The 27,990-nt window shown below is 44.6% G+C and overlaps 1 protein-coding gene across 3 annotated transcripts in view; it reads left to right on the forward strand.

Moving 5' to 3' along the window:
- The first annotated feature begins 5,214 nt into the window (after positions 1 to 5,214).
- Positions 5,215 to 27,990, forward strand: part of RAD54L2 (RAD54 like 2) — a 65,577-nt gene continuing 42,801 nt past the window's right edge. For 2 of the 3 annotated variants that reach the window (XM_048315205.1, XM_048315202.1), the window contains exons 1-2: positions 5,215 to 5,301; positions 26,950 to 27,156. In XM_048315205.1, the coding sequence (XP_048171162.1) occupies positions 27,006 to 27,156 (151 nt within the window). In that variant the 5' untranslated portion in view covers positions 5,215 to 5,301; positions 26,950 to 27,005. Of the gene's footprint in view, positions 5,302 to 25,749; positions 27,157 to 27,990 lie in introns of those variants that run through there. The other variant, XM_048315203.1, reaches the window with a different exon arrangement.

Consider the following 27,990-nt stretch of genomic DNA (forward strand, 5'->3'; position numbering starts at 1 on the left):
ACCCACTGCAGGAGGGCAGGCTGCAGAGAGCCCTGAATTACACCAGTGTATTCCCACTGAGTGAAGAAGCAGGAATAGCTGCTGTGAAGAACCCCTCCCAAAGACAAGAGATGCTGGGATGAATGGCATAATGAATTGTGGCTTTCAAGCACACCAGTTTTTGCCATTAGTATGATTACACCCCTCTAGAACAACTGGCTCTGCGTGGTGGATAGTGGGCAATGCCTGCAGGGCTCCAGGTGGGAGCCAACCCTGGAGACCAGTGGAGTGTAGGGAAAGGAGCAGCTCCTGGTGACACTCATTGCCTGAACAATCATGTGCATGACCAGGGAGTCTCACGTGGTACATTGTTTCAGGATTATGATACTAAAAAGAAGCATTACTGCTAATAAGTGAAAAGAGAAATCAACACCAACCCCTACATATGGGCTGCTTAAAGAATTTGCAGTGATTACAACTGTTCTAATAAACAAAAGATTAGCTCCCACACGAAGAATGAAAAAGTAGAAAGCATATTGAAAAGCAAAGAGAAAAGTTCTCTACCTTGTTTTATGGCTGCAGATTAATAATAAATCCTGGATGAGTCTACAGATTGACAGAACAAATGTAGGTCTTATCAGCATTCACATGAAAAGTGCACTAAACTCTATTCCCAAACCTTGATAATCCACTCATAGTCCTTATGTCTGTGGCATATCTACCCAAAACCAAAAAGCCTTTTATTATTAGTCATTTAATTGCACATATCCCTCTCATCTCCTAAAACCCCCTCCTTTTTGTACTACCCTCATGTGTAAGGAGAAGTTTTAGGGTAATCAATTAGAACACAGTCGTGAAATGAGCAAAACAGAAAAATCACACTGTTTGAAGCAATCCATAGCCTTTCTCCCTGTCCCTGATAAAGCCCCTGGGTCTTCATCAACACACAGTCTGAGGGTGGAAGTTAACAGGTTTAACCATGGGGAGAAGAGCAGAGGCTGAATAATCCCTCACTTCTCCATCAATAGCAAATACCTGCTGTTCTTTAAAGGAACAAGAAACCAGGAGCCAAGGGGATCCCAGCACCCGCAGGGCAGGGGTCTCCCCCAACAGTGCTTGCACCACAAGACCAGAATCAGAAAAGCCAGGCAGGCTGAGGGACAGCAACCAGCATCACCAAGACTCCAGGTCATCGGACAAGCTTAGGGTAATAAGGCAGAGTGAAAGTTAAGGCAGGGAAAAAAAGTCTACAAACCAAACCCAGCAAAACAAAGCAGACATAGACCAAGAATAAGTTCCCAGAGTTGGGTTTAAATTGAGCCCCTGTGCTAATGGGCGGGGCTCGGTTTTGTGAGTAGCAGTCCCAGGTGAGGCTGGTCAGGGCATTAGGGACACTACAGCCCTGAGTTCTGCATCTGAACAGGGACAGTTTGGGTTGCAGAGTGAAATTCAGACCAGTTCATCTGACTGAGCCTCTGGACTGTACCTTGATGGTATGTGCTGTTTCCAAGCATTCTGTCACAGGCTTTCAATTCCCAGAAATCTTGGTCAAACCTTAGGATGAAAGAATCTGGAGGTATTTTAGTGTCAGGGCACTGAAGGCAAAGCTGAGTTATCCTCATGTAAATGGGATATGTATTTTTCTCTTGCTCTAGAGGGAGCCTTCATAGAGCCTTGTCCTGTGGTGGAGTAGTTTAGGAGATGCTCCTATAACTTCCATGGAAAGCGGTTGCAAGGACATTTTGGCTCCCTGCGTGTTTTGTAGATTACACATTTCAAAGCATTTAATCAGGGGTGTGGAGTCCTTTTCACATCTTTCCTTCCACCTCTTTTATAGATCCTGCTATAGGGAAGAAGGCCCAGAGTATCCAGAACAGTACTGACCTCCCAGTCAGGAAACTGAGCATCAGTGCACCAGAGTTACTTGATTTACACTTTTATCTGGGCACAAAACTCAGGACTGAAGTCTCTATGCATTGAGATCAAACTTGATACTCTGATCAGAAACACCATGGAAGGGACTACTTTGAAAGTGCCTTTTCCAAGCAGAATAAAACTTCATAAATTGTGCTCTGCTGGACAAGAAGAACACAGCCAAGTGCAGAAGTGCTCATGGTTATGAGAGAATCAATTAGGGCATGTTGATGAATAATGCATGTGCAGCTTAGGAGAGATGGATGACATCGGTTTTATTTTTGTACTGTTAATTGAGAGTGATTCTAGGACAGAAAAAAAGCACAAAGGGAAGATGGGGAGATTCTGGTCATAGTGTAAGAAGCTGGAGGCTCATCAACAATGCTTCCTGTCCATTAAGCTGTAAAAACCTCAGGAAGAAGAATTGTACTTATGTCCTCTACAGCTCCTAATCCATGTAACTGATACTGCCCAAGAACCCCATTCAGACTGCAAATGATATGAGCATTTAAAGAGTTAGAAGTTGAAGCTGTTGCTTCGAAATCTGATGGCCTTTCCTGTGTTAAAATAATGTCTGCCTTGCTCTTTTAGGATCCAGTTGTAGGGCATCTATCAGTCAGCTTTATTTATCCCTAGAGGTGTGGTTCTGCTGTTCCTTGGAGGTGTAGGGGTCTCCAAAGGAGACCTGGTGCAGTGGGGTGTTGGAGAAAGCCTGGGACCCTGGTGAGGAATGTTCTGTTGCTGCCCACATATTCCATCCCCACATACTGATCTGCAGGTCAAAATCAACTTCTCTTCAGATCTTATGGGTCTCCCCGTGGGTCCATGCCCTGATTGGGTTTGAAAAAGTTAAGTGTCAACTCTGAGACTGAAATAACTGCTGCAGGCTAGAGCAGGAGCCTGGCAAAGCAGGAGGAGTGCTCCATGTCCCTTTGCTTTGGTGCCTCCCAACATCCAGCTACAGGAATTTCCCAATGCTGGGTGCCTGCCCAGGTCAGAGCAAAACCTGCTGCAGGTGCTCAGTCAGATTCAGCTGAGGCAAAGGACGTGAGGGAAGGGCAGAGGTCACATGCTGTGGTGAGCAACCAGCCACTGAGCTGAGGAACTGTGTTAGCTGGTTGTTTGTAAAGCGCTTCTGTTGATGGCTGATGTGTGAAAGGCTGTGAAAGCGTTTGGGGGGTTGTGTAAGTGGCTGCTCCACTCAGGTTGTGGGGCAACCACTGATCCCACCTGGAAGATTTCAGACCATTTCTTTATTTGCTTATTCTGGGAGGAGTCACTGCTACAAACTAATCCTCCACCAGAGATGGTAAAGGACAGCTGGTACCTGCTTAAAAGGAGCCAGAACTCATGTGTGTGGTGGGATTTGAGGGTACTTCCTTGAGAAATAACAGCTGAGTTTGCTACCTCAGTTCTCTCTGGATGGTGTAACTCTAGCCTCAGTGTTGCAAACCAGCAGTCATAACCCACGCTTGCTGCTTGGACTGAATGTTTTTGGTTGTGGCATCTGTGGGTGCCCTGAGGCTGCACCATGAGCTGCCTGCTGGGGAAGCGTGGGAGATGTGGAGCTCTGTGAAGGGACGAGCGCTGCAGTGGGACTGTGCAGGCAGCTCCCCTGTGCAGACCCAGCCCAACATGTCTGCCAGACAACGTGGGTGTCCAACTGCAAAGGTTCATTGGCTGTGAAAGATAGTGGCTATACATTTATAGAAACCAAGAATAATCTTCTAGGCTTTCTGTTTTAGCTAACTTTATAGAAATAAGGAGGAGGTGCTTAGCTGCTGGAGTGCTCAGAGGAGTGGCCTGTGAAGCAGCCACCTGTAGCTGGGCTGTGCTTGTCCATGTTGCTGTGGGGCAAATGCCTGAAGCATAGTATGTTATAATGTTGTCATACAGTATAAGAGCCCATAAGGACTCCTCGCTGCTCTGCTGGGGGTGTTCTGCCTGCTTTAAGTCAGATTTGTTCCATTGCTTTTGAGGCCTCTCCCACCATCCCTCTCTCTGAAGGTCTCCCCTGTGTGACAGGATGAGGCAGGGAAGGAAAATCTGGACTTTCACATCAGGTTTAACAGTAGAAGGTCCTCTAGAGGATTTGGATGTGTCTAGGGGAGGAGGGTAAAAGCTTACTATGGTCCCTCATGCCTTTGCCAAGACCCCTGGGGCACACTGTTTGTGAGGTGGCTCTGTGGTACTATGGCCTTTTTATTTTGGATCAACTCTGGCTTCCCTGAAACCCAGGAGGCCGCTGAAATACTCACAGCTGAGTTGCACTGATGATGCTCAGGCTTCTAGTACATATCCAGACCTGACACCAGTCTCCCACTTGTATTTTTCTTGCTCTGGATATTTGAGTACCAGCCTGGGGAACCAGGTAGGCACTTTCTTTGCTGGCCTTGCTCTTTTTCTTCCCAGTTACAGATGAAAACATGGAACTTGGGCTGCTGTGAGGCTGCACATCTCGGTGTGGTGTCAGCAGAGTGTCCTGGCAGTGACAGAGGCGATGGACATGGTGGACTCTGTGCCTGTGGGACTACGGCCAGCTCGTGGAGGTGAGCAATGAGCTCACTTTTTTCTCAGCACTCTCATCTGAAATGATGCCTGCACTTCTGGATACCCCTGGTTTGTGAGATCTTGAATTTTAAAGAACCCTGGGGAGGCTGCAGAAAGGTTGGAGTTTAACAGCCTGAGGGAAGTTGAAATGTCGAGCTGGAGAAGAGTTTCGGTGGACTCAGTGATGGTTGCCCGGTCCCTGTGGGCAGGGTACGGAGGCAGCAGAGCCAGGTTCGTGGCAGGAGAACAGGGAACAGCAGTGGTGAACACAAACAGGTCCTGTGTCACTGGGTACGAGAAAAAAGTGTGAAGAGCCCAGCGCTAGAGCAGGGGCTCAGAGCCTGATGGATTTTTATGCATGTGGAGGGATTTAACCTGATGGGACAAGGCCCAGAGCTAAGCTTCTTATTGTCCCTGCCTTGAGGGCGGCTGGAGGAGAGGCCCCCGAGGCTACTCAGCCTTAATGACCACGGGTCCCTGTGGCTAATTAGCAGCTTTCCGCGGGCAGTGGGAGGTTGCCCCTCGCAGTCGCTCTCCTCACAGCCGATGGCACGGGCAGAAGCAGGCCGGGCCCCGCATCCCGCCTCATCCCGCTCCAGCCCCAGGACCCCTCGGGCCGCGGCGCCCCGCGGGGCCGGGGGGAACCTTTCTGCGCCCTGCGGAACCTTCGCGGCGGAGGCGCCTGTTGCTGCCCGGGGGACGAGGCGGGCGCTGCGACGGGGGGCGGCCCCGAGCGGCGGCGGAGCCCGAGGAGCGGCGGAGGCGGGAGGAGGCGGCGGGGCGGCCGCAGCTCCCGGAGCTCCCGGGGCGGCCGTAGCTCCCGGGGCCGCCGGGCCGCAGCCCCCGCCCGCCGCCCAGGTGAGAGCGCAGCGCTGCGGGGCCGCCGCCACAATGGGAGCGGGCCGGGCAGGGGCGCGCCGGTGGAGGCCCGCCCGCCCCGCCGGGGGTGTGCGCGGAGCGGCGCGGGGCGCTCGCCCGGCCCGCGGTGGGCGCCGAGTGGGGGCGGCGGGGGAGCGGCCCCCGCGGTCCGAGGGGCCGGGAGCGTTGCGGGGGTGGGAGGGCGGAGGGGCGGTGCTGCCGGGCCGCCCGGGGGGCGGGTCTCGGTGCGGGGCGAGGAGCCGGGGGCTGCGGGGCTGGGCCCGGGGCTGAGACTGCACCCGCCACCGGGAGCGGGGCGGCCGGCCCGGGGCTGGCCTGGCCGAGCTTCGGGGCCGGAGCGAGGTTCTGCTTGTGGGGGCGCCGGGGGGTGCGCGTGTCCCCAGTGGGGTGCCGTGGCTCCCGGGGGTCCGCCCGTGCTGGCAGCGCGGTGCTGAGACGGAAGGGCCTGGCGGAGCCCGGCCGTGCCCGGGCCCAGCGGCTGTCACACTCCGCTGTGGCCGAGCAGCAATGATCTGTGGTACTGGTAAACATGGTCTATGGGACTGGTAAACAGACATGCAAAGTCATAATTTAATGTCTGTGTGAGACTTGTTGGTGAGCTTTGGATGGGGAAGGCTCGGTGTGCTGAGCTGGTGCTGTTGATCCTGTTACCTCTCCTCTCCTGATCCTGTCTCGCGGCTTTTTAAGTTGCTCCCTATGAGGAATAGTTAGTGGGTGACTGGATGGTTTGGTGCTCACGTTTGGTAGAGCCTCTTAAACTCCATTGAAATCCCCTCCTGTCTCTTTGTCGATTGCTGCAGAACTGGTGCTTTAAAAAGTTATTACTACAACCCTCCAGTCTATGTGCAGGTGGGGGAATTTTGGTTAAAAAAAAACCAAACCAACAAACCCAAACAGTAAAAGGAAATAAATGTTCTTTTTTCCTTTTTTTTTTTTTTAATGCTAATAAGATGGTTACATTTGCTTGTCTTTATAACTTTGTTAACGTTGGTTGTCCTTTGTATGGTTCTGCAAACATCATGCTTGGTGAGTAATCACTGAGCCTATAGGAAATCACTGCAGAAACTTGTGTGTTGGTTCAAGATGTTCTGCTGCCTGGTTGAAGGTGGTAGCTCCCCTCCCTGACTTGGAATAATGGGCCTTGTGAGTGGTCTCTGTGTGCTTCAATGCAGAATCAATTAATTTAGAATAAACAGCCTTTGTTTAAGTAGCTCTGCTCTAGGGGCAGCAGCACCCAGCAGAAGAAGAAAAACAAAACAGTCTGCTTAGACCACTGCAGGTGCTCCTGGTGGGAGCTGGCATGGCCTTGGTTTGCTAAGCGAGGCTTCTTTTCCCAGGTGTGGAGCTGTACACCCTGAATATACAGAGAGAACAACGCAGCTTCTTACTGTGTGACCTTACAGCATCAGAATATAGGGGTTGTTCCTTGAGGGTAGGTGCTGAACATGAACTTTTCAAGAAATATACAGTTGCTACTTTAAGGAAGAGCTGTTGTGGATGTGTGACGTTTTCTGGGTTGACACTGCCTCAGAGTAAACACCACCTTCTCCCAAAAAAGCTCTGAATGTTTAGGCACTGTGTTCCACTTGTACTGCGCTCAGGTAATTGGGAACTTCTGCACCTCTCAAATCTCTCGGAATTTCTGATTTGATACTCAAGACTATTGCAGATCCTGGGTGGGAACATCCTGTGCTCTTGTGAGGAGATGAACCAAACAGCATGGGTTTTGTCTCCTCTCAATAGTGGTTGCATTTTAGTGAAGATTTGAAAGGTATAACCTGGCATAGAAAATTGTAACAGGACATTGTGGTTTTCTCTGGGATCCAAGTTGGCATTGTGGAATAATTCAGAATGGAAAGGGCCTCAGGAGGTATCTAGTCCAACCTGCTGCTCAAAGTGGGATCTACACCAAGGTCAGACAAGGACTTTGTTCATTCAGGTCTTAAGCCCTCCAAAGACAAAGGTTTGTCAGTCTCTCTGTCTTTGCTCCAGTGCTTGGTTGTCCTCACCAGAAAGGACCTTTTCTCTAGGTCAGGTCACACCTGCACCATTGCAGTTTGTGTCTGATGTCCTGCTTTGTGCCTCTGTGCACAGACCTCTGTGTAGGTCCAGGAGATCTGCTGTCACCTCCCCAAAGCCTTTTCTTCTCCAATCTGGACCTCCCCATCTCCCACAGCCTCTCTTCACACAGCTGTGTCCCTCTGAGCACCTCGGTAGCCCTCCACTGAACCCACTCTGCTTTATCCGTGCCTGTCAAGTACTGGGGGTGCCCAAAACTGCCCGTGGTGTTTCCAGTGGCTCTGAAAAGTGCCGAGTGCCAGGGAGTCACGGTTTCCCTGGATCAGGGTGGCTGTGCTGCTGCTGGTACAGCCCAGTGCTGTCGCCATGTGCTGTGTTTCTGAGTGCAGGGGTGTATTTGTACACACATGCTCACCACCAATGTCTTTCACCCTCCTGCCACACAGCTCTGCAAAGAGCCTCATTCATATGCACACATATACATGTGTAGGTACACACACGTGTCAGATCACATCACCTGCAGCACTGAACAGTAGTTTTTCCATCATTTCCCACATATTCCAGTTGTCACTAGTGTGACTCTGGGCTCCCTGGCCTTTCCAAACTCTTCTGCTGTCACACCCTCACTGGTTGTGTTTCCCAGCAGACAGGTCTGCCTGTTGGATTGCCTTCACTTTGTTTCTCAAAATTTTGTTGTTTCAAACGCTTCTTTGAGATGTATTAAGTTACTGTGCTAGGAAGGGAGTGGCAGACTTTTCCCTGGAGATTGAGTTGAATCTGCTTTGATCAAACCTAGAATGTAACAATGTAGAAAGTGTGCTTTCAAATGTGGTTGTTTATGGGTGTGAGTTGAATGAAACAGTAGGGTACAATGTTTTTAAGAATGCTGTTAGTTGCCATGCAACAATGTTCCTGCAATTTCTTTGAACTTGTTTCCATCAGGGGTTTAGAAGTTTTTGGGAGACAATACCCTGTGGGATAAATATTCTCTGCTAACAAAGTCTCTTATTTTAAACCTAATTATTGAGAACTTAGTCCTCCAGAGGTTAAGTACTGCTTGCTGTTCCTAGATCCTTGGTACAGATATCGTTTTGAGACATGTTTTCTGCTTACCCAAAATAATTTCTGCATTATATTTACCTGATTGTTGAGTTGATTACAGCTGAACTTGTTTCAGAGAATGCTCATCTCAAGACAGAAATTTGTTGTGTTTAAGCAACATTTTAGCTATGTAAAAATAAAAGAATTTATAGAGAGCTGGCATTTCCCTTGCTCCCCAAATCAGTGCTTATTAAGTACTTTCACCTGCACAAAAGGAGACTTGTGTAGAATCTGATATTTAGGTAATTTGAAACAATGAATGAAAATTTCATTTCTTGTTAACTTTTAGAAACCTCACATTTAATTTTTAGGGCTTTATGCTTACTAAGAAACAGTATTGAAGGGGAATGGTAAAATAATAACCATTTGTTGTTTGAGAAGGGGACAGAATTAGCTGATGAAATCAAGTGTCATTATAGACTGGGAGAAGAAAGAAGCCGGAATTACAGGTAGCCATGAGAAGGTAAAATTTTTTGAACAGGCGCCTTTAGAAGCTGGTTGAGTTTCTGAGAATATGATGGTGTTGTTTTGTTATTTGGTTTATTTTAAGTCATCCTTTTTTAAACCAGCTTGCTAGTGGCATGTAATTCTAAACAATACTAAGTTATTGATCAGTATTTTGTATGTGATAACCAGCAAATGCCAACTGCACGTTTGCAGACAAAATTGGTATATCTGAAGTTGAAACAAGTTTTGAGGGGAAAAAAAAAAGGTGAAAAAGTACATATTGCTTTCATTCATGTAGGTATAAAACTGCATAAAAATATCGATAAGATTTGTTACTTTGAAAAATATCTCAAGGTATAGAAAATAAGCTTTCAGAAATTCTTAAAGGTCAGATGTACCATTGACTCAATTTATGCCTGATGTGGAATAGCAGAATTTCTGTGCAGTCCTGTGAGCAAGGCTGATTCAGTGCTATTGCAATCTCAGAGCAGCTGTAATTGAAATCTTGTTCTTACTCAGTGGTAATGCTGGATTTGGGGTCAGTCTGACACCTCCAAAAATCTTGTGGCATTTCAAAGGTATCTGTGACTCACTTGAAATGTTACACCACTCAGACCTAATAGCAGCATTTTCAGCATGCTCTAAAACCTGCAAGTAGGAGCAGTGATTTGAAGCCCTCTGGGGTGGCCCCTCAGCTTGTCCCAAAGCTGCTGTTCTGAGAGTGTATCCACAAGTTGAAATGCACAAACAAAGAAAGGAAGAATGATCCAAGTTTGGTATTAGTGACAGTCAGTTATTCAAGCATCGGAAAAGATGTAAAGGCTGCTATGCTCTTGTCTGGAGGAAGTATTGATCCTGTGCTGGGGAAAAGTGCTGAATAACTTTGTGACTGAAGATCTCATTCAAAGATGCAGAAATCTTTAGGGGAAGATTGTTAGTCAGTTGCTTCAAAACCAGGCTGAAGAAATCTGTTAGATGCAATCAGTGTGGCTTGTAGTATAAACACAGAGTACAGCATTCAAACCATGCAAACAGTGCCCTCTACTACTGCCCTAAATCCTGAGAGGAATTTCTGAGCTGCAAAGTGCAGTTACCATTTGCTTCTTGGACACCTATTTGAAAGAGGAGAGTTGAGATGAACCAGTTTCTTGCTGATATGACTTGAGTTACTCTTTCCTCCTTCTCCTCCTCCACACATGCACACACAGTGGTACTGGTAGGAGCTAGGTAAGAATTAAGTGTATTAACAAAATTTCTGCTACTGTAACAGTTTCTATGCTCGTGGACCTCTGATGGCATATAAGTACAAAACCAGAGGTGGAAAAACTCAACATGTGCACATGCTTTCTTGGGTTACAAATACATTGAAACTGACACTGAACCAGGAGGACTTTGGTCGAGTCAAGTGCAAAACAACATGCCTTTATATAAGAGAGGCACTAAACTTATAAAAATAATTAAAGAGGTTTTCTAGTGATTTGGCAGAAAACTTTACTCTGGTGTTCTCTGTGGCAAGCCAGCTTGATCTAATTAACAAAGAAGTGGAGCTATACAAAGGCAAAATTGACCAACAGAAAGTGCAGAACGTGGCTGGTCAGGTATAAAGCGTTTGTAGGGCAAGCATAGGATGGGAAGTAATTGAAACACAGTGGAAGTAACATTATTTTGACTTGTACTTTCTTCTCTTCACAATGAAAGTTTTTAATCTAAAATTCTTGCGAAGAAAACTTTTCTAGCCCAACAGAACTGTGGAAATGACAGTTTAGAGACATGATAATTCACCAAAGATTTTCTCTAGTTTCTCAAGTCTCACCCAGAACATCAGCGTCAATGAAGTGTGGGTTATTATATTTGGAGTAGTTGAATCCAGAATAAATAGGTTGTTAAAGTGTATCAATCTTATGTGAATTGCTCTAGCTGTTTGTTGCTACAACAACCAACCAAACCCCCAACCAAACAAAATCTGTGGACCTGTCAAAGCCTGGAAGTGGATAGTGGAGCACAGGTGCTCACACTGCCTGCTGAGTCAATGTGGGAAATGGAATGTTGCTCAAAAAGGAATTGATTGAGGAGGGCTGCTGGTGGGATTTACTCAAAATTAGTGAAGCAAAAGAGACTCTGTTACGTGGCTGGGGAGTAGCAGTGCTCTGGAAGATCAAAAAATTCTAATTAAATCTCTTGTATCAAACACATACTTACAAATGGGATTTGTGTGGTAATTGTATTCCCATGACTGCTTCAGTCAATGAGGGTGTTGTTGAAAAGCGAATCTTGTTCAGCAGATACAGTTTCATGTATGATCTGTGAGTCAACACCTGGATTAAAAACAGTAGATGTGGAAAATAGAATATGAATGGAGGATTTTTTCAGGGATTTATAGTAGGTCCAGAGCTTTGTAGTATTTTTGTCAGTGGCCTGGAAGAAAACATGAAATTAGAGCTGTTCAAATTTGTGGATTATGTAAAGGTTGTGCCTGAGTGGTGATGCATGAAGAAGGAGCAGCAGCTGTACAGTGTCCTCTGAATTGTTTGGGTAACTGGGTTTAATATGGCCAAATGTTTTTATAGAGCTGGAGCATGTTATGCATGTTATGGGAAAGACTGGAGGCTGTAGGTTTAGAATACAGAATTGTGCTTCCAGAAACCAGTGACCTTGGAAAGGATGGCAGGAGCAGAGCAGATATATGGCAGTATGTGAGTCCTCAGAGCTTAAAATAAGTGAATTAATTTTTTAAATACTAATGTACATTCATAATAACAGGAAATACTGAATAAAGGCAGAGAGGTGAAATCAGTTGCAGAGTATTTTGACAAGGTTTAATGTTGGTGTTTTTAAAGAGATGTTCAAAGGCAAGAAAGATGTAGTGTTCAATGTTATTTAAGTGATTAAAGTGCTCATTATAAAACTTTTTCTTGAACTGCTCAATCGGGTTAGCTTATTGCAAGGTATTTAAAAGTTTCTCAATTTTCTTTGGGCAGAATGGGCTGTGTACCAAAGGGCTCTTTAATTTAGTGGGAAAAGATACAATAGCAGCCAGTGCCTGGAAGTTAAAAAGATTATTTCAAATTAGGAAAAAGGCACAGATTGTTAACAGTGAATGTGATCAACCACTGAAGACATTAGGAAGATGCTTGTAAGTATTAAGGAAAATTAGGATGTCTCCATCTCTCGAAGTCATCAAGTCAGGAGACGTTTAATTTGAAAGATATGGGTGAGGAAATGCACTGTAAATGTACAAGTGTACCTACTACCATACAAGTGCAGAGGCATTGGCACTTGCCAAAGAGGTCTCACCCAGTCATGTTCAGACTTTTCCTGCCCATGCTAGAGTCAGTCAAAGGGTCTGGTGGTGGTAGTTGTTCTCTTATAGCACTCCTTTAAATCTATTAAGTGTACATTTTCTCTCGAGGGAATAAATGTGCTTGTATGGACCATGTACTTAAATGAAATCAAATATTTGTGATCTCTTTATTTGGGAAGCACTGTCACTTCTGTTGATGGGGAGAGGAAGGGTCTGTATGGGGAAGGACAGGGATGGCTATTTCATTTCCTGAACAGGTTGAAATATCTTCCGCAGTGTTTTTTCTCAAAAAAATCTGATAATGTGCTCTTAAGAAGTTTACTCCAGTAGTGAGTAGTTTTTGCATTCTGTAGAAATTGCTTTTTCATTGGGGGAAGAAATTGCATGTGCTCTTGCTGGCAGAGGTAGCTCTGAGTGTGAATGCAAAAAGATGTTGTGTCTTGTGTGCCTCTGCCAGTATGAAATCAGTGTGTCTCTTGTCCACCAGAGGAATGGTTTCTGTTGTGTTCTGTCTGCCAAAGCAGTGAAGGATGTAGAGAGGAAAAACCTGTGGGTCCTCTCCTGCCTTGGCCATTAGGGAGATTATTGGTTGTCTGTAGGTTCTCAGTGCACAATTGGTTCGGGATGTTTTCCTAAGCCCTTCTGGAAGTACAATGGGAACTAGTCTGGCTGTGACAGCAGCTTGTGCGTGGTAGGCACCTTTCCAGACATCCTGATCTTTTCCCCATCACAGGATGGGTACGTGCCCAGTCATGTGTTGGAGGAAGGGCTGTGGGAAATGCAGGAGCTGGATGATCTGCTCCTGGCAGATTGTCCTGGATGGCCTTTCCCCACGCACCCCTCGACTTTGGCAGGGAATGAGCACCTACACTGACAGCCCTTGTGCAGAAAGGGTGTTTCCAGCAAGCATCACATGTAAGCTGTCTGTTCAGGATCTCTGGTTTTGGGGAAGGGTCAGCACTATAACAAGTGACTTCTTTTATCACTGAAAGAGGTTGTCTTTGCTGAAAGAAGTTACCTCCTTGGAGCGTTTTCCAGCCAAGTGTTACCTTTTCTCCTCTAATACTTACTTTATTATTTCAGCAAAGTCTTGTTTTCTTTTTTTGCACTCCTGCGCTGACCTGTACAGGAAGACTTAGAGGGAAATACTTCTGTTGAGGGAAGTTGTTTATCTTTGAATTTTCTTGCAGCTTGGAGGGGGTGTGTCTCCTCTGCATCTCTTGCTCTCCTTTCTGTTATCTGGTCTGACCCATTTTGCTGACAAAGAGAAGGCAGTGACGAGAGACAGAAGTGGTTATAAGTGAACAGTTTCTTTGCCTTCCCCCCCTCCTCCCCAGTGATCTGCTGGCTTCTCTTTGCAGTTGCTTTATGGCAGGGAAGATTGAAGGTGAAGAGAGTTAATTGTCTGGGAGTCTGTATAAGATTCTGGGGATTGGAGGAGATGGTAGAACTTGGGAGATAAGGATTTCAGTTTTTTCTATTTTGTTTAATCTTAATGTGCTGGAGCTCCTCCTATATCCTATACCAGACAGGTATCTTTGTCATGGTTGCTGAGGGGACCTGTCTCTTCTCACTTATATCTTTGCTTGGCTGTGACATTATTTAGTATGAGTTATAAAATGTGAAAAATTTACCTGTGGCCTGGGTCAGAAAATCGAGACCAAGAGCAGTGGTCTGTGGAGTGGCAGTTTCATTCTTGTGAGAAGAAAGGATGAGAGAGGACTTTTAGGACCTTGTGCCAAGGGTGTTTATGCCTCCTTGAGCAGTTTGGGTGAAGTTCAAGTGTTGAGTGAAACGAACACAAGGCAAACACGGGATGTGCATGAGAGGCTACATACACCGGTATGTATTTATAGCCAAAGCCCCACAGTGGCTCTTGGGGAAAGGTCTGTGTTCAGGAATACAGCCCAGGAATATCTACTTATCCCAGACATAATAAGATACAACACGAAAACAAAGAAAGGCAGAGAACTAAAGAAAGTGATTCTCTTACTCAAGTACTAAAAATCAGCCCTTGATCTCAGGCAAGGTCATCATGGCCAAAGTAAATTCCTCCTCATGAGGTTAAAGAAATTACCCATTTGTTCTCATGGTACAGATGGCATCACTTCCCTTTGTCACCCCATAAAGGTGTTCTTTTAACAAGTCCCTCTGAGTGCGTTTAGAAGGCGACATGCCCTGACCCAGAGAAGATTCTGTCAGTGCTGGTTAGCAGTTTCTCAGGGTCGGGACAGCTTATCTTCCTGTTCCCTAAAACAGAGCCTTATCCTGCCTTTTCTAGTGCCTGTGTGTAATTGCAAGGACCTGTTCACAGAGGCTCTCGCTAAAGATGTTACATGCTAAGGACTTACATGAGGAGATGTATTTTGCTTTGAGCTCTGGGCAGTTTAAAAGTATTTGCTGTGGGGAGAGAGAGATGCACAGCAAGGGTGTCTGATTGCATGATATAAATTACGATACTTCTGCCCTTTGAGTGGCAGTTGCATTGTTTTTTTCAGTTGAAAAAGTCCAGCAAAATGAAGTTCAGAAACAGTTTACATAAACCACATAGTGATGCCATGACTATTCAAAGAAAGAAACAGTTGAGAAAATTATCTCGCCTTGGCTACATGCATCATCCTTTGGGCTGGAGCGTTGAAGGCAAGGAAGCTTTGTTACGAGGACCATCTCATTTTCTCAAATAGAAATGCTGTCTGGCCCCTGTACTGGAGCAGTAAGTATCTGGCTGCTTAGAGCATGGCCTTGGTGACAGTGACTCCAGCTTGGTGAGCCCATACCCAGGGCTGCATGTTCTCATCCTCTCACTGGTTTTTCCCTTTGTGCCCACACAGCTGTTCATGCAGCTTTGTGGTAAATCACATTTAGGAACTGAATTTTGCCTCCAGGTAGGTTTTCAGCTGAATCAGTTTGCTGTCCAGCCATGCAGAGGGTTGTGCTGGCACGGTGTGGGAGCAGTGTGTGAGTTGGGAAAAGAGCAGCTGCTGCAGAAAATGTGTCCGAGGCCTGGGAGGCTGCAGTCAGCAAGAGGGAAAATGGGTAACTTAATCAAGGCCGAATGGTGATTACCGTTGTGGTGCCTCTGAAATCTGAAAACTGTCTGTCAGTGTCAAGGCACGTCTCTGTCTCTCTAATTGGTGGGTTTAGCATCAGGGTTTGGTTGCCATCTTCTGTTTAGTGCGCTCTTTTATTCAGTCTTTGCATTTATTATTTGCATCACTCACCGACGGAAGCAAAAGGAACAACATTCCCAGTGTAATGTAACTGTCCAGAGGCTCGATTACTCTTGCAGCATTGCCGCTTAACACTTGTGTGAAAAGGCATCTGGCTGTGGCTTCTCCTTTCCCAAAGTAGTGCAAGAGCTGTATATTCCTTAAAAAAAATGCCAGGGTTATGGAATGCACCTCAGCAGCCAAACACAAGCTTCCGGGCATAGGAAGTAAGAAAAACCAGCTTGTTTTTATAGGGGACGTTGGGGTGGAGGAGATAGCAGGAAAAAAGAATATTTTCTTAAATCGAGGAGTTGTTGTAGGAGGGGTGACATCAGTTGGATTTTAAGTTCCTTGTCCGTAGGTGTCAAGGAATTGAGGAAATGGGACCAAGAAATAAACCTCACAAGACCAGTGCCTTTTTGTTCTTAGTATACAAAGCGTAACACAGGCTCTAAATAGGGAGCAACAGTTGCCTTGAAAACTGGGTGTCAAGGTGACCTGTTGCATGGAATAGAGAAGATTTGGAATTGAAGAAGTGCTTTTGAGATCAGGTATTTGGAGAAAAGCTGTTATCCCAGAAGAGATTTTTTTTTTCTGATTTTTCCCTCAGTCTTGGGATGTGGTCCTGTTATCTCTGGAGAAGAATTTCCTGGGGAAGCTGTTTTTTTTTTTTTGGTGGGGGGGAGCTCTTAATTCTGGACAATGCATAGTAAGATTTACCCTAGCCAGCATTTTTAACTTTGTCAACTGTAACTTCACATCCTGTTCTCCAATGAATGTGGGAGTAGTTCAGGTGTGTGATCTGAATTTGTTTATTTTAGAATGGCAATAGTTAACTGCCTGAGGGAAGTAAGACCCAGATAATGAGTAGAGAACACTGGAGAAGTGGGTGATCTGCTTAGTCATGCAGACTCTGTAGGAAAATGTTTTTGGTTGGGTTGTTTGGGGTTTGTTTTTTTTTTTCAATTTCTTCCTTAAAAAAAATAGCTTAAAGGTGCCTTTTCCTTCCTCCTGTACTTATCATAGCACTCACAAAAAGCAAGAGAGGAGATCTTATATTTCAATTAAATCAATACTTCTAGTCAGGGAAATGCTTATTTTAACAGAATGAGATACTTGGCCTCTGTGCTAGTGTGGAACCTCTTTGTGAATATCTATCCTTTTATTGTGATGAGAAAGTCTTTAACTTTTGTCATTTGCCTCCTTCATTCCTAACAAGGGGATAACTATGAATGAAGTTGATTGAGATTTTACAGCATTGCCAGTAAATCTCCTTTGGAAGTGCAATGTAATTAGTTTTCTCTGTTAAAGAATGCTATTAACTGTACCCAAAATCTCCCATCAAAATAAGAGTTGTAGTTACTACATAAATTTCTTATTTCAGCCCAAATCAATGATAATCAAGAATTCCTATAATTAAATAAATGAGCAATTTCAGTTAAGTGACTGGGCAAAAAAAATGGCCAAGCCCAGAGTGGTGGAGAATGGTGCCGCATCCAGCTGGGCACTAGTGGGGTTCCCCAGAGTTTGGTATTGGGTCCACTCCTATTTAGTATCTTTGTCAATGACCTGGATGAGAGGATCAAGAACACTCTCAGCAAGTTTGCAGGTAACACCAGTTTGGGCAGGAGTGTTGATCTCCTGGAGGGCAGGAAGGGCACAACAACCCCCTGCAGCACTACAGGTTGGGGCTGTAGTGGTGTCTGAAAAGCTGCCTGGCAGGAAAGGACCTGGGGTGCTGTTCAACAGTGGCTGAATGTGAGCCCAGGTGGCCAAGGAGGTCAGTGGCACCTGGCTTGTACCAGCACTGGTGTGACCAGCAGGACCAGGGCAGTGACTGTCCCCTGTGCTGGGCACTGGCGAGGCACCTCAAATCCTGGGTTGAGTTTTAGACTGCTCACGACAAGAAAAACATTGAGATGCTGGAGCTTCTCCAGAGAAGGGAACGGAGCTGGGAAGGGGTCTGGAGCACAAGTCAGATGAGGAGGAGCTGAGGGAGCAGGGTGGGCTCAGCGTGGAGAAAAGGAGGCTCAGGGAGGACCTTATTGCCCTGTGCAACTCCCTGAAAGGAGGTTGTAGCCAGGTGGGGGTTGGTCTCTTAAGGAACAAGCAACAGGACAAGAGAAAATGGTCTCAAGTTGTGCTAGGGAGGTTTAGATTGGATGTTAGGCAAGATTTCTTCGTTGAAAGGGTTGTCAAGCATCGGAACAGGCTGTTCAGGGAAGTGGTGAAGTCATGAGCCTAGAGGGATTTAGAAGATGCATCAATGTGGCACCTGGAGACACGGATTAGTGCTGGGTTAGTGGTTGGACTCTACGATCTTAGAGCTCTTTTCCAACCCAAACAGTTCTATGATTCAAGACTAATAATTCAATAATCTAACTAATAATTGAAAAGGAGGGGAGAAAAAATAGTGGTGAGGCAAGAAATTCCATTCCTGTTTTATTTGGGGAGATAACAGCATCTGAGTGTAGGGATGTTGACTTGTTACAACATATGGTTGCCTTCACTTGGGATTGTAACAAGTCAAGACGACACAAGAAGACCTGACTTTCCTGCTGTTCCCTCTGTTCTTGCTCACTGGGCACGGCTGCCAGTCAGGCAGTATTTGCAAACACTAAATGAGCTTTGATAGAAAAAGTGGTCATTTGGGGAAAGCACTTGACTGAGACTTGCTCTTAACTTTGAGAGAAAGAATACCCAAAAGGTTGTGGGTTGTTTGAAGATCACGGCCGAGTGCTCTTCGTCATTCTGCGTCTGAATCTGGGAAATGTAACATTTTGGATTCTGTGTGGGTATGAATGTACAGTATTGTGCGTTTGGTAAGAACAAGTACTGCAAAAGACATTGCTAGCATTAACAAAAGTTAAGTGAATTTATACACTTGGGAAGTAGTGACATTTTTACTCTAAAAGAGCTATGTTTGGTAGCCAGCAGCTACTTCTCTAGATGACTGTTGTGGTGCTTATTTGTCATACGGTATTTTACAGTAATTTGTTAATATGTCCCTTTTCAATTGCTCCTTCCTGGCTTAACACTGGATATGCTTGTGTTGGCTGGTATGTTTGGCATAAGTTGGGACAGGACAGTTGGATACGTTTACCGAAAGGGCATGGTGTCCCTCAGGATATATTATCTTCCTGCTAATATTTGTGTATCTCCTTAGCCCAACTTGCATTGTGCTGCTTTTAAAGCTCTTTTGGAAGTAAACTCCAGTATGTAGAGTCGTATACTCACAATTTTATAAGCTAAACATGTAATATGCACATCATGAGACTCATAGCTCTGTTTCTTTCGTGAAATAATATTTATTATCTCCATTGGGGTGATTTTTTGTGTGTATGCAAACGATCCCCTCAGCAGTGTGTTGAGTTATTTGTGCTCTATGGGGAGAGGCAGTAAGCTCCATTATTTTCCCTTTCAGGTCTGTCCAAACCATTGGGAAGTTTTCAACTGGCAAAACACAACGAAAGTGGCGCTTCCATTATTAAGGACAGAACCACAGGAGGCTCTTTCATTCAGTTGCTTTCCTTGTGAGCTGCCTGTAGTGTCAATGTTAAGTGTTATCAAAACAGATGTATTTGTGCAGGATAGATAAGGATCAGTGTGAGTGTTTCATTTTGACCTGTTTAGTGGGAAAGGCAAAGATCAACAGGTTTTGCTGACTTTGTTCTCAAAACTAGCAGAAAAGTGGCGCTTAATGTTTAAGTTTTTCCAGCACTCTGCAGTGTTGCAGGGAAGGAATGACTTTTGGAGGGAATGACTCTGAAAGAAGTTTATGACAGTTTTTAATCCTTTAATGGATTTTTAATCTACTCTGGAATCCAATAAAAATTAGCTTAATGTCTGATTGCATGGCAGAAAATTGGGTCGAACATATGCTAATTGTCATCCTCATATCACATGAGTTCAAAACTATTTATTTCCATTTACTCCTACTTCAAGATTTTTTGGTTTTCCTCTTTCTTGTTTTTGCTCTTGTTCAAGTTTCTTTGGTAAACTGTAGGTGGCATAAGTAATACTTCCTCATCCCTGGTGTAATCGTCCCCTGGAGGTGGGGTAGGTAATAAAGAGGAACAAACCCTTGTGGAATTCTTCCTTTTTCTGCAAACTACATAAACCTGAACCTCAGATTTTAAGTCCAGTTTTGAAGAGGGAGAAGGATGAGGCATCAAAACCAAGCTCCCAGACCTCTGTGATTCTTAGTACTGAAATGCAGACCCATGACCCAAAGCAGAGTTAAGTTGTGTTTACTTTGTGGTCTGGTGATGCCAGTGTGCAATGTGACTGGCATCTGTCTCACAGGGCATGGTGGGCTGCCCTGGACTGCTGCTGATGGGAAAGCTCATTTCCTGAGCAGGGACACAGCTGAAGGCAGTGAATCATTCCCCTGTAAGGAAATGTACTTCTCTGGGAGGCAAAGAGAGAAGAGCATGCAGATGTCGTGATACTGAGAAAATAGGATAGAATTAGGCCTTTTAACATTTGGAAAACTTGCAGTTTTCCTCATCCTGAAAGCTAAAAACATTGTTTATGAGCTGTGCCAGTCTGTGTCCGAGGGATACCGTTCAAGGAGGTAAGCCATAATGTTAGCATATCTCAATGACCAAAGGCACAGCTTGTCTTCAAAGAGTGACAGTGACTGATCTTTCCTTGAGAGGGGAATAGCTCTGTGCCTTTTCGCTCCTCTCTGTTCCACTGCTTCTGTTTATGTAATTTAGTCTTGATTTATTACATAACTTCTTCTCTGGCACCTATGTATGACAAGAGCTTAAACTCTAGAGGGATCTTCCAGTTATCTGTATCCTCCCTGCTTGGGAATTGACTCACATCTTGACATAGTTTGGGTGTTCACAAAGAGAAAGCTTGGCACACCTCTCCCATGAGCTGACTTTTCAAACCTATCTTTTGGAATTTGAGAATGGTAATCATTAATGCAAGGTAGGCAAGTCTTTCCCAAATTAATCTGCTATATAAAATGTATTGGATATAATTTGGAATCCTGACACGCTGTGCCCTACTACTGAGTTTTCCCCATCATTTGAAATATTTTCTCAGGGTTTTACTCCCCACACAGGTCTTGGTTGTTTTCTCTATAGCTGCAGCCGCATGGGCAAAACATGTAAAAACACTCAAAAGTGGCTTTTATATTGAAATGCTGTTGCTTTGAAAGAAACAGTGATCAGGGAAGGAGAGTTTCCTTTAGCAGGTAATGCAAGTGCCATTTAGATAGAAGCTGACAGACAGCTAAAACCAGATGGAGATTCTGTGAAGTAAGAGAAAAATTTTGTTATTTTGTGATGGTGTTAATCCAGATGAACGTCAGTAATTACTGGAAGCCGTGCTGATCACATGCTTCTTACCTCAGGTAGCCTGAACTTTTATGCAGTACAAAACAAACTGCTCTTCTGTGGTGGTTCACTGGTGAGGACATTTTGAGTATTTGAAAGGAAAGAGTTGACTTATAGGAAGTCAGTTTCTGCTTTAATACAATTAAACAAAATTGCTTTTAAAAGCAATGCATCAGTCATTAGGCAAATAATTATATACATATCTATATATATGTACATAAATACAAACGCAAAAACATTTGCCCATTTCTGCTGGCTGTGTCCAGAGGTGAAAAACCTCACAAAGTCTGTAGGGAAGGGAGCACTGGCATCTTATGGAGAGTTCAGGTTTTCTTTGAGGGTTACAAAACGTTGCCGCTGCCGGCAGTAGGGTGTTCCCACATCCCTCCCGAGCTGCAGGACAGGTCCCCATGGCTGGCGGTCGGCTCCCGCAGCAGGTGATGGATGCTCAGGTTGTGTAAGGAGCTGCAGATGCTGCCATTGACTCACGCTGGCTCTTTTTGTTCGGATCGCAGTGGGAGCCAGGCCTTATGTAATGTTCACTGTCACATTCTCAGTGCCAGCGCTGTCATGTCAGCAGAGGGGAAGGATTAGCTCTCCCTTTTCTTTCTTTATGGGTAGATTTTAGGGGGTTTTGGGGTTTTTTGGGGTTTTTTTCATTTCTCCCACTCTTTCTTGCAGCAGCTTTTGTTGTTTATTTTGTCAGGGAACAACCAGTTTCAGGCTGGTTTTAGTTCTGTGGTGCCTTTTAGGAGGGAGATTGTTAGCCTGGAGAGAATAAAAGAGCAGGTCCTGCAACTCTCTCAAAACTGATATATGGATGTGTTTTTAAAAGCTGTCTGTTATTTTTTTGTCTCAGTTCCTGTTCCCCAGAAATCACAGTGGGCTCCTTAATACTCACATCCCAGTGTGGGTGAAGGCTAGATCCATTGTCCAGTATTTATGTGGAATGGGGAGAAGCACGCTTGCCTTCCTCAGAAGAGTGATCCAGGACAAGCAGATGCTCCCCAATTTATGATTTTACAGGCTGCTTCTTTTTCCTTCAGTTTAATATTCCTGTGGAGAACACATCACTTAGAGGGGATCAATGCCACTTAGTCTGTGATTTGAGCAAGATGAAATAAAGGAGGAGAATTGGTTTCTTCCTTCCCAGCCAGCAGCGTGTGGCCACCAGTTAGCTGTGAGTCACAGCAGAGAAACTGCATAGCTGGAGTCTCGATAGTCTCGGGCTGCAAAAGAAGAAGGGATTTAAATCACGAAGTCATCAATTAAGGATGGCTTTAAATGCAATTTTGTGGGGGGAATAAGTTCCTGTTGGGTTTTCAGTAAACACTTCTTTGCTTTGTTTAAAGCATATAGGAGTCTGCTGGACTAGTGTAGTAAAACTGGTGGCTCCTTTTTGAAAAAATATTTATCCTTTTAGGTGATTCCCCCCGCCACCATTTTTTACATGATAATTTAATAGAGGTGTTAATATGTTGCATAATGTAAATTAGAGAAATTCTAGTGTTTGTTAGAATCAAACTATTCAAAACCACTGATCTCAGGTTTATTTCTTACTAGACTGTTAAATTGAACAGAGAAGTAGTATGGTTATTTTGCAATAACATTGCAAGTTATCACTTGCAAACTGTTACAAGACTTTTTGTCATAGAGAAGCTTAAGCTCATGACTCCTTTACTGATGTAGCTGTGTGCTTTATAGTAATGTTCTGTTACTGAAGGCTGCCTATGAGGTACCAAAATGGTGCTAGTAGTGATCTAACAAGCAGATGAGATTTACCCTGAGGAACCAGCACTTACCTTCATACACATCCAGTTTGGAGTGTTTGTGTGTGAGCTGAGCGTATTAAGAGGAATCTTATGGCCCCAACCAACCATTTTATTATTTTGCTGCCAAACAAAAAATAAAAACATAAAAGGAAATTATTATTACCATATAACATGACTGTCTAACAGAGACTGAAGAGCGTTATGCAGTACAGTCTTAGAAATACCTGGTTTTATTAAACTGTCTGTGCAAATCCTCTTGTGATTTGCCGGTGTGCTTGATCCTGTTTCTATGGCCAGGCACCACAATGGCCAGTGTGAAGTCTTGGTTACAAAACAGGCTTTAAGGGACAAATCTTGATGAGTCCCAGATATTGGCCTTGGCTGGAGGTTGGGGAGGTGATGGAATCCTCTTTACTGTTCAGCACTGGAGCAGCATTAGTGTTAAACCTGCCCTTTCTGAAGGGATTTGTATGGGATGGTTGTGTACTTGGGAATGAGCATGTCCTGTGCCTAAATCCCTTGTGTTGTAGTGGGCCAAGAGCTTCTGTAAAGTAACTTTGGCTTTTGTGGCTTTTTATAGGTACAGGGGGGAACCCTGCTCCTCCTCCTCAAGTGAGGAAGGGCTCCATTCTGCCTTGTCTTGCACCCTTGCTTTTTACTCGATGGTATTTGTAATAGTTAATTAAATAATGGTTTAGTATTTACAGTGCTAGTGGATCCTCTGATGAAAGTGATGTACAGAAATGCCCTAAATCCCCACATCCCCTGATGATTGCTGTTTCACCTAAGAGTTTGGCTCGTGGCATACATGACCCTGTAGTGAACAACTATTATGTAGAAGGAGAAAAACTGCTTTCACATTTCTCTCTCAACTTTATATGTAAGAAGTGATTTTAAAGCTTTGCAGAGTGAAAAAAAAAAAAGAGGATGACAGAAATGTGTCCAAATTCTCAAGGTTTCCTCATCTAGAAGTGGGCCTCATTTCTGTGCAGGCTGAGGAGGAGGCAGTCATCAGCACATGGCATTTACTTACTATCTGAAGTGTTCTACCTTAAAAAAGCAAAGCCCAAAAAACTTGAGAACTATTTTTATCTTTGTTGAAAGACGGGACATAATACATGAGAGAGGCTGTCTTGGATGTTAATTTGATGTGCAGTTGATTGCAGGGTTTAACTTCTGGGTAGGATAAACATGACAGCTCTTTTCTCCTCCCTGAGTAAGCAAGAGGAATTTTTCCGAGTGTTTCTCCCTAATATCCCACCCCGGTTTCTCAGCAGCCTCACCTCTGTTGAGGCACAGTGCTGGAAGGCTGTCTGGCTATCTGCTGTACGGGTGGTGCAGAGGGTTTGATTTGCATTTCTTGGAGCTGAAACCCTCCTCAGGCACACATCCCACTCGGGGGCAGCTCATGGCCGATCCAGTGCGGAACTGGGAAGAGTCCGGTGGCAGGTAATCAGTTTATCTCTCGCAAAGTGCCCTTCCTCCAGCGATTAAACACTGAGCACAGTGTGCCTGCGTGTGCAAAGGCAGGAGATGGGGCAGGTCGGAATAACTCAGCCATAAAACAGTAGCGGCAGCCACAATCTGGCCCTGTTGTGTAATTCCCCTTGGTGGGAGGCTCCGAACTGGGTCAGATCGGTGTGAGAAACGAGGGCAGGCTCTGGGCACCGCGTACCTGCTGCCTGCTCCCGCTGCCACCAGGCAGGGTGGGAACCCTCCCGAGACCCGGCTCGGGCAGCGGCAGCGAGCGCAGCTCGAGGGAGGGAAGGCACCGAGATAAATGGCAGCACGACAATAGGCACAGAGGAGTTAACCATCTTTGTTTCACCCAGCTCTGCAAGATTTAATTAAGTCTTTTCAAAAGCTGCTGTTCAACTCTCCTGCATATGGCCGGGGCTGCCGAGCAGGTGTCAGGAGTTGGCTTATACAGAACGTGTACTCACTGCTAAACAAAAATAAAGCTTCGATTCGAGCCCTTTTGTGCTCCAGTCTGAGGGAGAGCTGCTCTCCACTAGGTTTGATTTTATCTATGGAAATACAGAGACTCATATCCTTTCCTTTAAACAATTTTCAGAGAGTGTTTTGATTTGGTTTTTTTGTTCTTTAAAGTTCTGGGACAAATGATGGAACATGAGAGGATGACACACAGGAGGATACTGATGGGAGAAGCTGTATCATGTGTCATTCTTTGACCCGGAGCATTTAGTGACATTACAGCACTTCTGCTTTTTCTGTTTGTAGATGAGTTCATTCCTGCCGTATTAGCCGTGTTTGTGTTTCTTTGGTTGGTTGGTTTGGTTTTGTTTTGGTCATGGTCAGTTTGCTGGGATAGTAAAACTTAGAAATTTTAAAATATGCTTCTGTGGATATGGTTTCAAGGTGGTTTATAGCACAGTATGGACAACATGGGAATAAATAAATCCCCTTGAAATCCCAGGTGACCCACGAAGGTGACCCTATTGACCATCTCCTCCTGAAATGTAAGGCAATGTGCAGCTTTGCAAGTTACAAGTTTGAATATGTTTGTTTTCATTAGGGCTGAATATCAGCTGGAAGGGAACATTCTTTCTATGTCAAAGAAAAAATAAGTCACTGTTTTGAAATACACATAGACTTTAGCACAACATTTGTTAGGAAAAACTTCTGATAATAGATGGCTTTGTGTCTGCAGCCCTTGACTGAAGTCACCAGCCATCAGAAAACAAGGGACGCTGGAGGTCACCGTATTGCAGCAGCCTGACAGCAACTGGGCTTGTACCTGCCTACCAGCCGACCACAGAAGCTGAATTAATATCTTTGGCTTGTGTAAATTGGCACAGTTCCACTTGAGCTAATTCGGATTTTGGCCTTTTCTACCATCTGCTTGACTAAGCCAAGTAATTTTGTGTGACGTGTGTAGTAGTGTAAGGACTTCAGTTGTCTCTGCCTGGTGGTAAAGTGCTCCTGGGACTGAGTGCTGAAAGGCTTCCTGTTCCAAAGCCAATCTCTGCAAAGAGATTCTCTTCCCTGTGTTTACTTTCTTTCTGACACTCTTCAATGTTACTGAGGAGCTGAGAGGGGCAGAGCAGAAGCTGATGACTTCAGCTGGAATAATTCAGCATACTCAACAGTTAGATTTTTCAGCCCTGCTACAGGGGTGTTGAGTTGTCTTCAACCTTCAGGTTTCTGAGTTAATCTGGTAACTTCTGAAACACAGCTGAAAATGAAATTTAAGTGTTTATAGATATTTGAACTGCCTTATTTGCTTAGAAGTTTGGGGTTTAGTCTTTTTGTTGTTGTTGTTTTAAAGTGTCTGATTAGTTCTCAGATATTTTATAGTTTACAGTGGAAATGTGGTATAAGTAGGGGGCAGTGGGAAGTGAGTGATGAGAAAATGTTTCCTTCATCTTTCTTTAAAGCTTTCTGAAGAATGTGTGGGTAGTAATTCTTCTGCGGCTTGATCTTTGAATACATCCTTTGCTTATGTTCCTTAAGATCAAAATGCCTTCTTTATTTTCCTTTCTTGGTTGTGTTTCTTTTCATCCATCATACACAGCTCCTTTAGGATCATTCTGTGTGTATGGAAGAGGAGTGCTCACCCATCACTGTCCAGGAGTGCCAGTGCATGATCTGAACAGATAAACTTGTATCTTTGAGATTGCCCTGGTCCTCTCTTCAGGCTTTATTTTTGTGTTCTACCACAATTTCTGCTGTGATGCACTGGAGTGGTGTAGCAGAGAAGTTATGCACAGCCAGCCCCAGTTCTTGTCCTTGAGAGAAAGGAAATGCAAATTTTGTCTGCTCCATTCTTCCTTTGTATTTACTTTTCTTCTTGCCCTGTTTTACAAAGGGAGTTCAACTTCTAGAAACTGGATCTTTGTTGTCTTCTGCCTGAATTATGAAGGTAACACTGGTTTTTGGTGTGTGGCTGGATCAGAGAGTTCAGCCAGGCTGTGATGAGGAGTTGGGTGAATTTGCAGTGGTACAACTGAAGCGGGAGGGGGTTTCTGTCTCTGATCCATGTCTGCACACTGTGTGATGGTGTTTGCAGGGATCAGGCTAACACATATCCAGAGGGGATGCTGACACTGATCCTTTTTTGTATGCTTCATGTTTGGATGATAGTGTTCTGAAATTGTTCACGTAATTTATTAATTTTTGCATCTCTGAATAATCAGGCATTGATTCCAGGAATCTTCCTGCTGTGTTCATGTCAAGGATACCAATGAAGAGATGGAGATTCTTCAATGCTGGGCCTGTATCATTATGATCCATTTCTTATGGCATCTGTTTTCTACACAGGATTTTGTGCTTTGTCTGATATCTAAGTCTGTTATTTAAAAGGCTGATTTGGTTTGTTATGTGCAGCAATCCTGCTATGATGTTGAGCCTTGAAGCTCAAAGGTTGGGATTTGCTGGGCTCACATAGCTCTTTTGTGTCCTTTCAGGGCTGCCTCACGGTAGAACATGAGCAGGTAATGCACAAGGAGCACCACTGGGAATCATGTCAGACGAGTCAATCTCAGGGAGTGATCCGGACCTGGACCCGGACTTGGAGCAGGAGGATATGGAAGAGGAGGAGGAGGAAGATGAGGAGGAGGCGATGGAGGAGGACAATGATGGGGATGACGAGGAGGACTTACTTGATGAAAGTGGTGAGTGAATGGGGTTGGGAATATACAGAACTGGCTGTAACCCCTTGGGAGATTGTGTAAGGGTTAGGATTTATCCAGCTCTGGGTAGGGAGAAGTGCTTATGTGGCTGCTTAGCCTAAACAGGGATTTAATATATGTTAAATATGGTCTCCTGGACAGAAAAAATTTCCATCATGAAAACAAGCCACAAGCATAAATGGTAAGGAGGATAGAATTTTTAAAATAGCTTCAAATTTTGGGGAAGCAATTATATAAAGAAGTAAATAAGTCAATTTACAATTACTTGTATTATTTAAAGGATGTGGTGAAAACAAATATATTTACATCATTGACTTGCCCCATACATGAACAATTTGATGGATGCTATGGACAATTATTGCTCATTCACAATAATCTTTAACAGCTGGAAAATGTTCTTTTCTGCCAACATACAGGTTGGGTTCTCCTTTGTTTGTTTGACAAGATGAAAGATGGAAGTGCTGACAAAGTTGTCACCTTCTATCCTCACTTAGTTCCACCTGCCCAGCTCTCCTCTTCAGGAGAGGAACAATTCAGGTCAGGGCCAATACAGGTGTTTGTGGGCCTGTGCTGTGCAGGTTACGTTTGAGTGTTATTAGGTAACTGTTCTGGGTCATGGCATGATCGTAGAAATGTTTGTTGGTCCAGCAGATGGGCTGATGTTCTAGGGCACATAGACAGGAATGCAGAGCTCAGGTGGGAATTGCCCATGCTGAATTTGCCATCAAACTCTTTGTATCACAAAACTGTAGCCAGAGCCTAAAGGGGTGCTCTATCTGCTTCCTTTAAAATTGCAATTTTTAATAACTTCGAAGG

This window comes from Corvus hawaiiensis, chromosome 11 (genome assembly GCF_020740725.1).
Source record: "Corvus hawaiiensis isolate bCorHaw1 chromosome 11, bCorHaw1.pri.cur, whole genome shotgun sequence".
NCBI classification, from domain to species: domain Eukaryota; kingdom Metazoa; phylum Chordata; class Aves; order Passeriformes; family Corvidae; genus Corvus; species Corvus hawaiiensis.